This window comes from Setaria italica, chromosome IX (assembly GCF_000263155.2).
Source record: "Setaria italica strain Yugu1 chromosome IX, Setaria_italica_v2.0, whole genome shotgun sequence".
Taxonomy (NCBI): domain Eukaryota; kingdom Viridiplantae; phylum Streptophyta; class Magnoliopsida; order Poales; family Poaceae; genus Setaria; species Setaria italica.
Genome location: NC_028458.1, coordinates 19,024,512 through 19,039,663, shown reverse-complemented (window position 1 = coordinate 19,039,663; position 15,152 = coordinate 19,024,512). Strand labels below are relative to the sequence as shown.

Genomic DNA, 15,152 nt, shown 5'->3' with positions numbered 1-15,152 from the left:
TTGGATCTGATGGATCTAAAGCAGCTAAATTTAGCAAGTTAAAATTTAGCTAGTGGATCTCTTTGAAACTAATGTAACATGGAAGTTCACCTGAATATACTTCCAAATTCCTAGATGCATGTACGTGTACCAGGTTTTTTAAAACTTTTTTCTTTGTTAAAATGTAATCAGCATCAGGGTCTGTTTGGTAGAGTTTTATGGTTTTTTCTTTGTTGAAATGTAATCAGCATCAGCGTCTGTTTGGTAGAGTTTTATGGCTGAGAAGTGATTCTGTGGCTGAAAGTGATTTTCTTTAATTTTCTAGCATAAACTTTTAAAATCAGGATGGAGAATCACTTCACATAATCAGGAGAAGCTACTTTTTTCAGCTCCCAACCTCTTAGTTCATTTCATAGAATCACTTCACAGAATCAGCAGAGAATCAATTCTCTCTGAAAAACTGTTTGGCAGAGCTCCTGCTGGAATTATTAGAGAATCAGCTCTGGGAGCTCTGCCAAATACACTCTCAAACTGCATTGCACAAGAGAACTAAACATGACAGACGAAGTACTAAAGTTGTTTTCATCATTCATATGATTGCTTTATTTCCTATGTTTTGAATTTCCAGACACATTTTCTATCTCTCTGGATATATATCCGTAAATTTGTCACGTGGATATGTAACTTGCTCACTAGGATTATAAACTTCTCAAGTGTGCTGTTTGAACTCTAAATCACCCCGAGCAACACAAAGTTGGTTATGTGGCACATAAATACAACACCTAACATGCATTACGCATGATATCAACAACAAACTTGAACACATATTAGGACCCTTTAGTAGTGCTTCTCAAAGAACTTCTCTACCGATTTTTGGTGAAGTCCTACCAAAGGGGTTACTTCAAAATGGCTCCACCATCGAAGCTAAGAAGAAGCCACAAAACGGCTTACACTAAAGAGAAGGAGGAAAAAAAGTGGCTTCGTCAGCTTCTCCTTCCTCTTCAAGTATTAATTGACCATAAAATTACCCAAATTGCCATTGAGCTAAACTTTTTTCAAACGGCTTCAGCTCCACTAGAGAAGCCACTCCACCAAGGAGCCGGAACCATTTTAGCAGGAGCTAGAGCTCTATCAAACGGAACCTTAGAGCATGAGGACATCTCAAGCTCCCTGCTAGACTGCCGCTTACGTAATTATTCATATGCCAGGATGTTTGGACCTTAAATGGCACACCTGACAAGTCTCGGAATTTATATGCGCAATTTTAAAAATTTAGAGGTTTGGATAACATCACATGACAAGTTTCAAGTTTAAATTCGGTGAACCTTATTTCTTTCGTTCCTCCTTATTTTTGTTTCTATATTTCTAGCAACTTTTGAGATATTATTTATTGGTACGATGGTAGTCCCCCTTGGTGTAAAAAGGAGCTAACCTTGTATAGTCCAATAATGTGACACATCAGAGTTCAATTTCACTTGGACTTTGAGGTTCAATTTCATCAGCACGCTGATGTATCTTTTCATCGCGACTCCATGACTGAAAATCACTTTGTAGACTAATATTGTCACAAACAGGTATAGTTACTATCACTCAAAGACGTGGAGGGTATAACTATGCGGTTTTGGGTATAGCCCCCGCGAGCGACACGGGTGGTGCCATCACCGCCGCCGCCAACCCCCACGTCTCTGCCCCTCGAGTCCACCTCGCTGCTGCCAGAGGGGGTCGCCAGAAGCCCGTGCGGCCAACAAGGACGGTGGCGGTGGGGCAATCTGCCTAGTGCAAGCCCAATTTGCCGGAGCGGGATGGCGCACCGAAACGACAGTAGCCCAGATTCGGCCCCGCCGTGGGCGGATCTGGCTTCCCCGCCCCCGAATCCGCCACTCCCGCCACACTCCGGCAAGCGACGGGCGGAGCAGGGTGGCAACACGATGGCGGCGGCGTACCAGGTTTTGGACGACGGGCGCATGGTGAGGAGCTGGGCGTGGACCTGCAGGATCTGCTGGCGGTTGTGAGGGAGCTCTACGGCGAGCTCTGCGGGGAGCGGGCGAGGAGGCGGCAGGCGCTCGGGGCACGCGGTGTTGGGTGAAGGAGGAGGCCGCCGCCAAGGTGAAGAGGGAGGTGGTGAAGGCGCATGAGAAGGAGCCTGCGTCGGAGGAGAAGGACGTGGTCCGTGGCTGGCGTGGGAAGGAGGAGGAGGAGGAGGGAGGAGGAAGAGGAGATGGAGGAGGAGTAGGAGGAGGAGGGAAGCGGAGACGCTCAAAGCCTGGAGGAGTGCGCACGCTCGCAGCAGCAGCGGCAACAAGAGCGGCGTCCGGCAGAGCGGGAAGGTGCGGTGGCCGTGCGTGGCCCAACGGTGAAAGGGCCGCCGGGGAGAAGGAAGAAGCAGCGCGCTAAAGAAGGAAGGGGAGGAGGATGAGGAAGACGGCGTGACCGCAATGGTGGCCGGCGAGAGTGGAGGAGCGCCAGCGCTGGTGGAGAGGAGGTCGGCACGCTGCGGTGCCGCCAAGGCTTGAGGCGAAACGTGGTGTTTGGCGGCGGCGTGGTGCCGCGGCTGGGGGTGGCTTGCGCGGGGCCTCGCTGGCGGTGCCATGGTGGTGCGGCTAGCGGCGGCCTACACAGGGGGAGTCGGCTGCGCCATGGAGGTGTGGCTGGCGACTTCGGGTCACCTGATCGCGACGACAAGGGTAGCTTGCCGGCTACGCGGACGACGACGCCCGACTGGATCCTGGCGGCGACCTGTGGAGTGTGGAGGTGGAGGCATGACGACGGGGCGTGTGGAGGTATGGTGGCGGCGCCACCCTGGCTAAGTGGCTCGGGGTGTGGTCCGCAAGTGCCAAGCTGAGAGCATGCATCGACGGATTGGAATGCTTCGGGCGAAAGCCCTCGCTGGCCTTCGTGCCAGTGCAGATGACGGCGGCGTCCTCGAGCGTCTTTTCCCTATTGGGGGCGTCATCTTGGAGATACAATCCTCCTACATGGGGTTTCTCCGGGGAAAACCCTGTCTAGATCCTGGACAAGCGACGGCGGCGCCACTGGCATCATGCCCTCCTTGGATGCGTCGTCTCCGGAGACCCAACTCGACTTGGCATCGCGGATCCATTGGGCAGCAACAACCGGTGGCGGCAATCTCGCCGTGTGGCAAGCTAGAAGGGGGCTGCTGAGCTCACTAGCAATCACAGTCATGGTGGCGGCCAGGGGTTGTTATACGGTTGTCGGTTGGTTGCTTGCAGCGGACCACGGCGGTAGTGCGACGTGGGACTGCGTCCGAAGATGGCGCTTGCGGCAACGACATCGTGGGATGACTAGTTTTGCAGCGGACCTCGATGGGTTTTTCAGCTAGGCTGGGCCATCTAGTATGGTACATCATCGGAAGACGGCGCAAGCGACAGACTTGCTCGTTGAAGTGGCGGCGAAGGCTATGTGCGCAGGTGAAGCAATGAGGAGAGGCCGACCTACGGCGGCGGCTCAACTGTTTGATGGAGATATGGGGAAGCGGGGCAGCATCGCTCCCCACACTGACTGCGATAAAAGAATGGATCCGTGACGTGGAGTAACAGGGCGGGCGTGGCAAGGCCCCCGCGTGTGGTGAGAGCGAGATGGAGCCCAACGGTGGATGTGACGAGACCCCATGCGTTGCGAGGCAGCCTGCGAGAGGTCCGGATTCGGTGGTATCACTCTGTCAGGTAGAGTGTGGTGTCTACAGCGGCACTTCGGCGGAGGGTCCCGCATGACAGTTGCCTCCTCGGTGGGGTGCAGTCTGCTTCCTTCAGATTCCCTGTCGATGCAAGGCTACCCATGGGGATTTCGGCGACTACATGAGGGTGAGTGTTGGTGGGTGCCGTGAATATTATAAGACTCCAGTTTTACTGCTGTGGCAAGTGGAGTGGTTACCTGTGTTGACGTCCCAATCCAACTGGGCAGCCCTTTCTTTATTTTTTTCTTTTTTTTTTCCTGCCTAAAGCCTTCCAAGACCGTCTTGTATTACCTTCTCTATTAATTAATAGAAACCCGGCAATCCTACCGAACCTTCAATTTCAAAAAAAAACTCAAAGACGTGGAGAGAAAATTATAAAAGAGATGACATCATCTTCTCTTGATGAAAAGACCGTCTCAAGAGTGTGTCGAACAAAAGCTATCTTGTGATTCATTTACTACTGTACTACCCCTATAATAGATAATATGTCATACTCATACATCACTAGACATTATATATCTTTTGTACATGCCCTACGAAATGAAAACAAAATAGCTCCGAATATTTTTTGTTAACTCCATAAAAATAAAAAAACAAAAAATAACTTTGCTTGTGTTCTGAGAAAATTTTTGCTTGGCGAGGATTCGAAGAAAGGTGGGGGCGGAAAAGTCCCCAAAAGGATGGACGCAAGCCACACGTTCGCTGTGGCCTCCACCTCAGCCTGACGGCCCCCTCTCGTGGCCGCACAGCTTGCACAGCGAAACCGAAGAAAAAGACTCCCAGAAAAGGCAAAAAAACGCAACAGGAACTTGCAACGGCACGAGGCCACGAGCAGACGAGCTCGCTCGAACCGAGGTCTCCTCCGGCCCCGCTCCCCTCGTCACCTTCTCCTCCGCGTCCCCCTCCCACCTCACGCGGGGACTACCGAATCAGCAGCAGCAGCGCACCAGGCAGGTGACGAGCAGCACCGCAGCTCCACTGCTGGAGCGGAGCCAGCCCCCTCCTCCCCCGACCTCACAGCGAGCTCCAATGGCGACTTCCACCTTCCTCGTCGCCCCCGCGCTGCTGCGCCCCCGCGGCGCCTCTCCTCCCGCCGCCTGCGGCTGCTGCCGCCGCTGCTCCGCTCCGCGCGGGGGACACGTCCCGCGCCCGTCGGCTCGCGCCTCGAGCAGCTGCCGCAGCCCGCCGTGCGCGCAACCGGTGAGCCTCCCTGTCCTGCACCTCCCCTCCTACCCCTTCGCCACCAAGAATGCGGGGCCGCTTAGTGATCTGGTCGCTAGAATCAGCGGGCGAATCCCACTCCTACGGTGCCCGTGCCCGTGCCCCTGCGTCGCGGGCTTCGCGGCCCGGGTCAAGCGGGCCTGTGTCAAACTGTTTCGCTGTGTTGGGGCTTGGGGGGACCTGGCGCGCTCACGAATCCGCGCTGATTTCTGGGTCAGTTGATCGCTGCGTATGTCTCGTGTTCCGCTGCCTGCTGCCGTTTTGGTGATTGCTTGTGCCTTCTCTGTTTCTAGGTGAGCTTGTGCCTCAATGTTGGTGCTGGGTGGCCCATGGTGCTCAGGGGATCAACCGGCAGGAGGTTTCAGAAGGGTTTAAGTGCCGCAGCGACGGATGCTGACGCTGCTAGTCAAGTTGATGACGATGATGAAGATATGGTCCGTGTCACCAATGAGGCGCTTCGCGCCACCATCCGCAAAAGCAAAGAAGTCTTGGCAAGGCACAAGGTTATACTCGAGCAGGTATGATTTACGTGCTGTCTTGATGGAATCAGATCGTTTCTCAACATATACACTTTTAGATGGCACGTTCTCTGGTCAATGGTGCTGCTACAATCAATGCAACTAGAGAATTGTTATCTGTATTGCAGCTAGTCGAATGCTGCAACATATCACATGACTTGTCGTTTGCCTTATGTAGATGAAGTTTAGGTACATGTATGCATTAACACAGATTTCGTTGAGATGCGATTTACAGAAGAATGTTAGACATCCGAGTCAGATTCCTGCTGTCCTTGTAGCAGCTGTTAGACCTTGCACTTTTGAATCAGGAACAGCGCTTTTGATTTTTTTTAATTGACAAATTACACCGCGCAACTTGTGGGTTTGTGCATAGTCGGGGCATTTTGAGGAAGAACATGATGGTATAGGGAATGGTTCTGCTACCTTCTATATAAGCAAATAAGTACTGCTGATTTGTAGAGTCCACCAAAGAAAGTGTCCTTTGATATATTCTTACCGGAATCGAATAAGTTTTGTCACACTGCAAACAATTTGAAAGTGTCATCACACTGCAGTTTTTCTGCCATTTTGGCCCGTAATCATTACCTGCTTCTTTTCAGGACTAGTGGTATGTTTTGTGATATGTTTGCTGGAACAATTTGCAATTCACTTTTAACTATCCATTTTTTACTAGCTAATTACTGGCATTAAACCTTAACTATCTGGAATGATGTAGAGTATGCTTATGCTGTATTGTTTATTGAACTATATGATGGTTTGAATGATGATATGTGGGCAACTTATTCAGATATCGGAAAAGAAGAAGCTCATCTCAGTTCTCGCAGAAAGTTCCATTCATAATGAACAAGAGCCGCATAATGATCAGAGTGATAGTTCCTTTTCACGCTTGAATGCAGTATCAGAGGGTGAAGAGATTAACTATGGTCGTCAGATGTACCTTGATACACATGCACAGCAATCTGAATTTTATACAACTTATGGAGAGTCCATCTATGATCAGAGTGAATACTATGAAAGTTTAGAAGACGAAGATACTGATTTTAGTGAATCATTTGGCGAGGCCAACTATGGGAATCATTATCAGTATGACCGTTTTCCTAGAGCTGCTCCCAGTGTATACCAACCAGAAGCTGCTAATGGTATGGATCATCATTATGTGGCACAAATAAGTCAAGTAAGAGAAAAGGACCTGTCAGTTAACGAGGGAGCAAATGGCAATTCTTCTGCTTCGGGTGGCGTTGATGTTATGAATGTCATATTGGTAGCCGCAGAATGTGCTCCTTGGTCCAAAACAGGCAAGAACGAAATGATATAACTACGTTTCTTATGTTCTTGTAAAGGTGTGGTTTAAACTTAGCATGGACATTATTTATCCAGTCTGTATGCTGTTTCTGTCAGCCTACCAAATGCTGGAAAGAATAGGTGTCTGTGGTGGTTGGATTGGTGTTGGTGTGTGTGATTAGGTGGTTGAAGGGTTCTGATTGCTCACATGTGTGATTTAATACATCTCATGACACGGGACGGTAGTGGTAGCTAAGAAAAGGGTGCACATGCGCACAAGCTGAAAATTTATAACATGGCAAGGACCTTAGCTGCTAAATAGCTTCGCAAAGGCTGGTGATTTAGGAAGTAGCAATATAAGGAATATCCCATTGCACATGCATCAAAATGACGCAAATGCCCTTCCTTCTCTAACTTGGGTTGCTCTAGCAGGGTAGTGAAAACCGCCATTTCGCCCAAGAGTGTCATTCTCCAAATTTTCATATGTTTGAGATGTCATTAGGTAGTTTAGTGTGAAATGGTTGTTATCTCACTAAATATGACCGAATCAGGACCCAACTTTTGAAACCCAACTCTCTAGCTGATCGGGTTTCATTTCCACAATGTAGTGGCTGCTCTAGAGTCTCCATGCAACTGTGCTGTTTACATGTTTGCCTTTTCGTGATCTATCTTGCGTTTAATGTGTCAAGGTGATTGAATTTGCATGTTCCACTTAAAACATTTGGTGATCTATTCAGTTTTAGAAAGGTATAATTGCTTAATGTATGTTCTCCCTTGTGGTGTCAATTACAATCAAACAGGCTGATCTTTTTATATTGTCTGGTTAATGTGCTCGGAGCTAAAGGTTTAGCTGTTGCTGTACCTATTTACTTTAATGCCGCCATCTCATCCCTGATGCTTTAATGTAAATATATACAAGTAAAGAACCATCTTTTTTTTGGCAAAAAAGGTTGTGGGTTTTTAGTGACCCCCTTGTGCCCATATAAATTTGCTACTGATTTTAATGATGTATAGCTAGTCAACCATGATCCCCCAAATTACAGAAATCCTAATTTAATCATTGTTTTTACTGTGCACATTATATCTACCCCAGATACACTGATCATTTGAGTCACTTGCTCACAGAGGGCACAGTAACATTGTACTAATTTCCTGCAGGTGGGCTTGGGGATGTTGCTGGAGCTTTGCCCAAGGCTTTGGCTAGGAGAGGTCATCGTGTTATGGTGTGCTTTCTATTTGCTATCTTATCTCAATGTTTTTGGATAGAGATTTAACTAAGCTCTTAATAGTTGGAAGTGCTAAGTTTAACATGAGAAATAAACAGATGGATGTAAATTTCACAAAATCACCTATGCATCCACTTGGTGGCTGTAAAATCCTTAGGTTACATACTTTGAATGAATAGAATTGACAATAGAGTTTTGGGGTACCATGACATTTTGTGGCCACTAAATAAACCTGAGTGAATGGACAAATGATGAGTATCTGGTGGTGGTAGTTATTTGCTCTTATCGCCTCCTTACTTAGTGGGTCTCCTCAAAAGATTAAGATGCACTAGCGATATGTTCAGCAGAACTCATATGCTGTTGGCCTGAAATATATCAGCTAAATGCACAGCACAGCTAAATTCTAAGCAATGCACTGTGTATTCTGACTTGCAGTATATTTGTGGTCTGTTGCCTGCACTGTGCAATCTAGTTAGTTACATGAGCCTCTACTAATTCTATTAACTTTTCGCTGCATTGCCATGTAAAAAGATCCCTTCATTATGGCCAACAGTAGAAAGAAATGCTTTTGAAAAAACACTGCAATGCCAACAGGAATCATAGTGCATTGTCTAAAAAAGAGTTATCTAGTGTAAAATCTTGGTTAGGGCCCAGTCTGGGAATAACTCATGTAGTAAATTCCAAAGCAAACCTGTGCCCTTATATGAGGGAACATCAAGCACTTTGCGTTTGAAAAATAAGTGTGTTATAGCTGAAATTCAGAAATGCATGATATACATTTCCTAGATAGCATGGGATGATAGGTCTGTTTCCGAGTCTTTTGTGTGCAATATAATTTAAAGTTTCAATAGCCACATTTGGGGAAGTACTTGAATGCTAAATATATTGTTGCTTCTTATGGTTTTATAGGTTGTAGTTCCAAAATATGGTGACTATATGGAACTACAAGAGATAGGAGAGCCAAGGAGGTATCAAGTTGCAGGGCAGGTATTTTCCTCTGCTATCATGTTGTATTAATAACTTACATATGGTCATATTGATTATGGCACCTCCTAAAAAAATGCTTTGTTTGGACAGGATATGGAGGTCAAGTATTATCATGCATACATAGATGGTGTGGATTTTGTTTTCATCGACAATCCTATCTTCCAACATGTTGAGAGTGAAATTTATGGTGGAAACCGAACAGTAAGTATACTGCCACTTCATTTGCTGATACCAAAAGTTGAGATGAGATTTATATTATCTAGCAGTCAGTTTCTTGCCCTTTTGGTTTGTTTATAATTAGCACTAAGCTGATTAACATTTATCTTCAGGACATCTTGAAACGAATGGTTTTGTTGTGCAAAACAGCTGTAGAGGTAATCTCTCTTTGCTATTACATTTGTAGTTCCAAATTTACATCTAAGATGTCTAGTTACACAGCATACAGTTTGCTGCAACTAAAAAAAGGAATTGTATAGTTGGGATTTAGGATTTTACATGCCAACTTCTTTCTTATTTAGTTTATCTTTCACTAGTCCTTCAGGTGCATCCAGATTTTTATGTCAAAAAAAGATACCTTCCTTTATGACTTTACCATGTGACCTGTCTGAGTGCCCTTTTTAATACAATTTTTCCATTTAAAATATGGGTGGCCTTTATTTAAGCTTTTTATTTCTCTATGATTGTCTTCTGCAATATACTTATAGCAAACATCTTTTAGGTTCAATGGTACGTCCCATGTGGTGGCTTTTGCTATGGTGATGGAAATCTTGTGTTCATTGCAAATGATTGGCATACTGCACTACTGCCTGTTTATTTGAAGGCGTACTACCGCGACAATGGTTTCATGACATATGCCCGTTCTGTTCTTGTGATACACAACATAGCACATCAGGTAAGATTGTTTTTCGTTACTATTACCACTTGTGTCCTATCCATACTACATGGATTTTACCTGTAGCGGTTATTAGGAAATATTGCTATTACTAATATTTACTTTAATGCCTTTTTACCTTTTTTGTCCCCATTATTGGTGAATCTTGTTGGGTTTCTTTATAGCCTTCCCCAACTTGCTTAGGACTAAAGGCTTTGTTGTTGTTGTAGTTAGTTGAAAATTATATACTCCATTCTATGGTGTAGGGATGTCAGTTAGGTCCAGTAGGAAAAGGTAGCAGTGACCCATGCAGCCATGGCAGTACCTGCTAGGAAATTTCGGCCCATGTGCCTGCATGCTATTTGTCATCTGTGACGGGCTTAGCTGGTCACATGTGGGTGCAATGTAACTTTATCTATGCCTCTTAACTATGCACACGCCAAATGTTGTCTTAAAAGAGTGCCCAGACAGAAGGAAGATATTTAACAATTTTACATTTGCACAGATGACAACTATGATGCAAAGCACCCACTTTAGTTAGTTACATGAGCAGAACTAGTAAATATATCAAGAGAAATGAAGTCCAGAATCATATTAAAAAGAATCCAAGCTATGAACAGGTTACAAAGAGAAGGCCAAAAAAGTCTTACAAAGGAAAATTATTCTGAAGCGACAAACAACATAGGTCATGTAAAAATGCCCCTATCTGCTGCAACTCCTTGCGATGATGCCTCAACACATTTGAGGCTGGCTTCTCTGATTAGAAAGTTGGTCTCGAAAATCATCTTTGATCTGGACCTTCACTGATCGAGAGGCCTTAAAGTGTAGAAGCTTCTTTGATGTTGGTCTGGGACCCAGGGGGTGGGGGGCATTGATTGGTTGGAAGGCAGCAGGTAAGAGGCAACCAGTGAAGGTGTCATGGTGGTGAATGGCTGGTGCCAGGAGAGTGGGGGATACTCCTTGCCTGGATGTGTGTGTACTGTGTAGTGAGGTGGAGAGAGGAAAGGTGCCTGAATTATGAATTTTGTGGCCTTGAGTAGCGTTCATAAGTATTGGGCTGGATCCACGTGTCAGGGTAATACATGGGTGAATGAGTGATGGTCATGGGTGAGGGTGGAACATTCCCATGTTTAACTGTCAGGTGGGACTTTGAGGTTATGAATGCACCTGTGGGCATAAAAACAAGAACATACTCGTCTCCACTATCTACCCACGAGCAATTGGATAAATGGGCAAAACTTGATATGCTTATATTCTATTCTATACAATGAATCTAGTAAGGTTCACAATTACATGGTGTACCTTTATCCTCAAGGGCACGTGCCATGCGTGTTTGAGGTAAGGTAACATACTTCTTGCACTTCATATGAAATATTCAAGTGGACTTTATTTCTACATAGGTAAACCACATGACAATTAGAGCCTTCTGATGTATCATAACTCATGCAATATCATGGCAGACATTAACATGTAAAAAAATGGACCATATGATTAGCATGGTCTCAGATAGGAATTCTAGGAAGGTAGTGCCATGCATATTTGCAGTTTTGCACCAAGTAATGGGATATACTAGAATGCTTGAACAAAGTACGGTCACAACTCCAGCAAAACAAGCTAACAAAACTTGTAGTTGTAGAGAGCCAGAAAAAAATAGTACTTTTGACAGGAAAGCGAAAGTATTGAGTGGTTCATGCTGTCACTATTCAGATATTTTATAGACAACTTCCCTCTATATTACCGTAATCCATATTTGGATTCTGGCTCAACATTGTACATAGTAGTTGCTATACTATATAGTCCTTTTAGGTTAGCGATGATGTTGTTGTTCTATAAATATTTTATCCATTCGGATAACTTCGACTGTAATAAACATGAAGATAAATTCTCCCATTATGCTATATGTTCATGAGTTAATTTCAATTTCTCTTTCCAGGGTCGTGGTCCAATAGATGACTTCAGTTACCTGGATTTGCCAGGTCATTATATGGATCAATTCAAACTCTATGACCCATTCGGAGGTGATCATCTAAACATTTTTGCAGCTGGGATTAAAGCTGCTGACCGTTTTCTTACTGTTAGCCATGGTTATGCATGGGAGCTCAAAACACCTGATGGCGGTTGGGGCCTTCATAGCATCATTAGTGAAAATGATTGGAAATTCCAGGGTATTGTCAATGGTATTGATACAACCGATTGGAATCCCAGGCATGATGTCCACCTACAATCTGATGGGTACACCAACTATTCTCTAGAAACAGTTCAGACAGGTAAAGCACAATGTAAGGAAGCATTGCAGAAAGAGCTTGGCCTCCCAGTTCGAGGTGATGTTCCTGTCATTGCTTTCATAGGACGGTTAGACCATCAAAAAGGTGTAGACCTGATAGCAGAAGCAATGCCATGGATTGCTGGCCAAGATGTACAGTTAATCATGTTGGGTACTGGAAGACAAGACCTTGAAGACACATTGAGGAGACTTGAGAGTCAGCACTATGACAGGGTTAGGGGTTGGGTCGGTTTTTCTGTCCAGTTGGCACATCGTATGACTGCAGGGGCTGATGTACTATTGATGCCATCAAGGTTTGAGCCGTGTGGGCTGAACCAGCTATATGCCATGATGTATGGTACTGTCCCAGTGGTTCATGCGGTTGGAGGTCTTCGAGACACAGTCCAGCATTATAATCCCTATGAGGAGGTTGGAGTGGGTTGGACTTTCGAGAAGGCAGAGGCAAATAGAATGATCGACGCTCTAGGGCACTGCCTGAACACATACAGAAATTACAGGAACAGTTGGGAAGGCATCCAAAGGAGAGGAATGATGCAAGATCTAAGCTGGGACAATGCTGCTAAACTCTATGAGGAAGTTCTTGTTGCTGCAAAGTATCAGTGGTGACTGCTGAGCTGCCCAAGAAGGTGTTGACAGTTGCCTTTCGCAGACCAGGACATTTTTCCTGTCGCACCAACTGAATTCTTTTGGTGCATCACGTTGCTGTCTGCATGCTTCATCCTGAATTTTTCATGATGGCGCGAGTCGTGCAACGGAAATTGTTGCTGCGAGATCCTAGATAGCATAGCATCCAATGCAAATTCTGGGTCTACTTCCTGGATTAACACGGTGAAAGAGGCTTTTCCTGGACGGAAGTAAACGACGAAGAGAACAGATTAAGTGGTAGGCATCATGCTTTTTTTTTTAAGTGGCTTCAGTTCATCTGTCTACTAGGTGAGCTCGGTAAGGTGCTTTCGTACAGGGAGCAGCAGATAGCAGAGAAAATATTGCTTTGTTTCTCAAATAGATTGTTGTATTCTAATTAGGGCGTTTATATGTTCAGTTCTTCGATTTTTCGTGCATATTTTGTAGATGGTTTAGTGCTCTCCAAATTGTCTGGATGGTGAGATGAAAAAGGTTTGCAGGTTACATAATTAATAAAGTTAAAGAGGATCGGAAGTTTATGAACTTGCTATGAAAGTTGTGGGCCTACCCCACGAATTCCTTTGGCAACGTACCCTCCTCCACGCCACCAGCTTTATGTCACTCTCCCGCGGGATGTCGTGACACCACGCGGCCTGCTGCAGCCCGCGTGACGTAACTGAGTTACCACGATCCACGCGTATTTTTATTTTACTTATACTTTTTTTAAAATAGTATAACTTTCCACTTAAGTATCCATTTTAAATTTCCACTTAAGTATCCATTTTAAATTTCGTCACCACCATTTACAAATTCTAAAGTTATAGCAACTTATGTAAATATATAAGAGCTAATTCGGTATTAAGTATGTAGCAACTTATGTGTAGACCTACCAGAAAATAAATATATAAATTGCTATATGTATACATGATACTGTTACTTATATGAAATGTTTGCCACGTGTCCTTACATTAATTGATAAATTTTCCCTATATAAGTTGTTACATTGTTTCTGCATTAAGTCGTAAGAACAAAGAAGTTGTCCACGCGTTCTCTATACAAATTGGTATTAATGAATTTATATAAATTCTACATGTAAGTTAAATATATACTAGATCTACCAATTACAACATTGTACAATAAAACTTGCTACGTAAAATTCTACAAGACAAACAAGGTGACATGTCAGCTTCAAAAATACTATATAAAGTGCTACATTTTACATATAAGTTGCATTATACCTATAACATAAGTTGGCAGCTGCATGAAAATGATTTCAGAGCACATCTAATATGTGTGTTGTTTTGTAGATCTCGTGCAAGGAACACAACCGTGCAAACAGATTTGAAAATGAACGCTTGATAGAGTAATGCCTGTTAAAAAAATGCAACAACTTTGCCTAGCTGATCTCAGTAATAATGTCATACGAAAGCGACATCTCCTCCTACGTTTGCCTCCTGCTCCCGCACGGCACCACCAGGAAATGAAGTTGTTCCAACAGTGCGCTACGTTAATTTAAATCAGTAGGGTGTCATGATTATGTGGCGCATGCAGTAGGGGTCGTGTGCTTGGCCAACGAGGTCGTGGCTTAATTGTGCTTGCCAACAACCCAAAGGTCCAATGCTCTATGCTACCTGAAACTCTGAAGACAACGGAAGAAGTGCAGCTAAAGAACAAAGATCATAACCTATCCAAGATAGCAATAAGACCAACCGGCAGTCTGGCACAATACCTGAACCTAGTGGAAAAACACAACAGCCTAACAACCAAACCACAAAGTCTAGCTTAACCTTCCATACTAAAGAAATGACTGAAAGCTGAAACTTAACGGAGAATTTGCATGTCACTCATCTCAACAACATAACCACTATACATCTCAACATGATCTCAAAACTTTAGTACATGACTCCTCCTTGTGGATGTAAATTGCAAACAAAATTCATTGCAGAAACTATATTTGATTGTCTATACATCTCAGTCAAACATAATTTTTCACAACATTCTTTATAATCACTAATAAGAGGTAACATTCTCAGACAAGAAAAATTGGGTCCACTCTAAGAAGCAATTGCAATATATAGATCTTCACCCGTCACAAGTGTACCTACAACCATGGGCTAACAATCATCTAAAGGCTCTTCATCTATTGCAGTACTTATAGCCTTGGATATAATATTGAAAAGAAAGTTCCTACTCTTGCTTCCAGCCTTCAGAATAATGAGTGCCTATGAGCGACCGGACCAGCTCAACTTTTGATGTTATTAGTATGATCGCTTCAATGGTGCTTCTCTCCTTAATTCTCCCCGGACCAACAACTTTAACTAGATTGTAGGCAAAATGATCCTTTAATATTATATTTTTATATGGCTGTACTTTGATCGAAGCAGATTCTTCATCAGTAGAGCAACTGGTTCTGTCGCAATTGTTGAGATCTTCAATATGTGCATACAAGCTAACCTGTCGAAATCCA

General features: G+C 44.4%; 1 protein-coding gene across 1 annotated transcript; it reads left to right on the top strand.

The window, feature by feature from the left end:
- The first annotated feature begins 4,466 nt into the window (after positions 1–4,466).
- LOC101761472 (soluble starch synthase 2-1, chloroplastic/amyloplastic) lies at positions 4,467–13,228 on the top strand. The gene is made up of 9 exons (XM_004982986.2): positions 4,467–4,873; positions 5,188–5,412; positions 6,200–6,707; positions 7,852–7,916; positions 8,829–8,906; positions 8,997–9,107; positions 9,236–9,280; positions 9,625–9,798; positions 11,711–13,228. The coding sequence occupies exons 1-9, from the start codon at positions 4,703–4,705 to the stop codon at positions 12,665–12,667; spliced, it is 2,334 nt and encodes a 777-aa protein (XP_004983043.1). The 5' UTR covers positions 4,467–4,702; the 3' UTR covers positions 12,668–13,228.
- The last annotated feature ends 1,924 nt before the right edge of the window (positions 13,229–15,152 follow it).

What these genes read in the sequence shown, in the direction of transcription:
- LOC101761472 (XM_004982986.2), top strand. Translation starts at nt 4,703, where the DNA reads ATGGCGACTTCCACCTTCCTCGTCGCCCCCGCGCTGCTGCGCCCCCGC. An exon ending in TGTGCAAAACAGCTGTAGAG is followed by an intron (nt 9,281 to 9,624) that starts GTAATCTCTCTT and finishes AACATCTTTTAG; the next exon opens with GTTCAATGGTACGTCCCATG. An exon ending in TACACAACATAGCACATCAG is followed by an intron (nt 9,799 to 11,710) that starts GTAAGATTGTTT and finishes TTCTCTTTCCAG; the next exon opens with GGTCGTGGTCCAATAGATGA.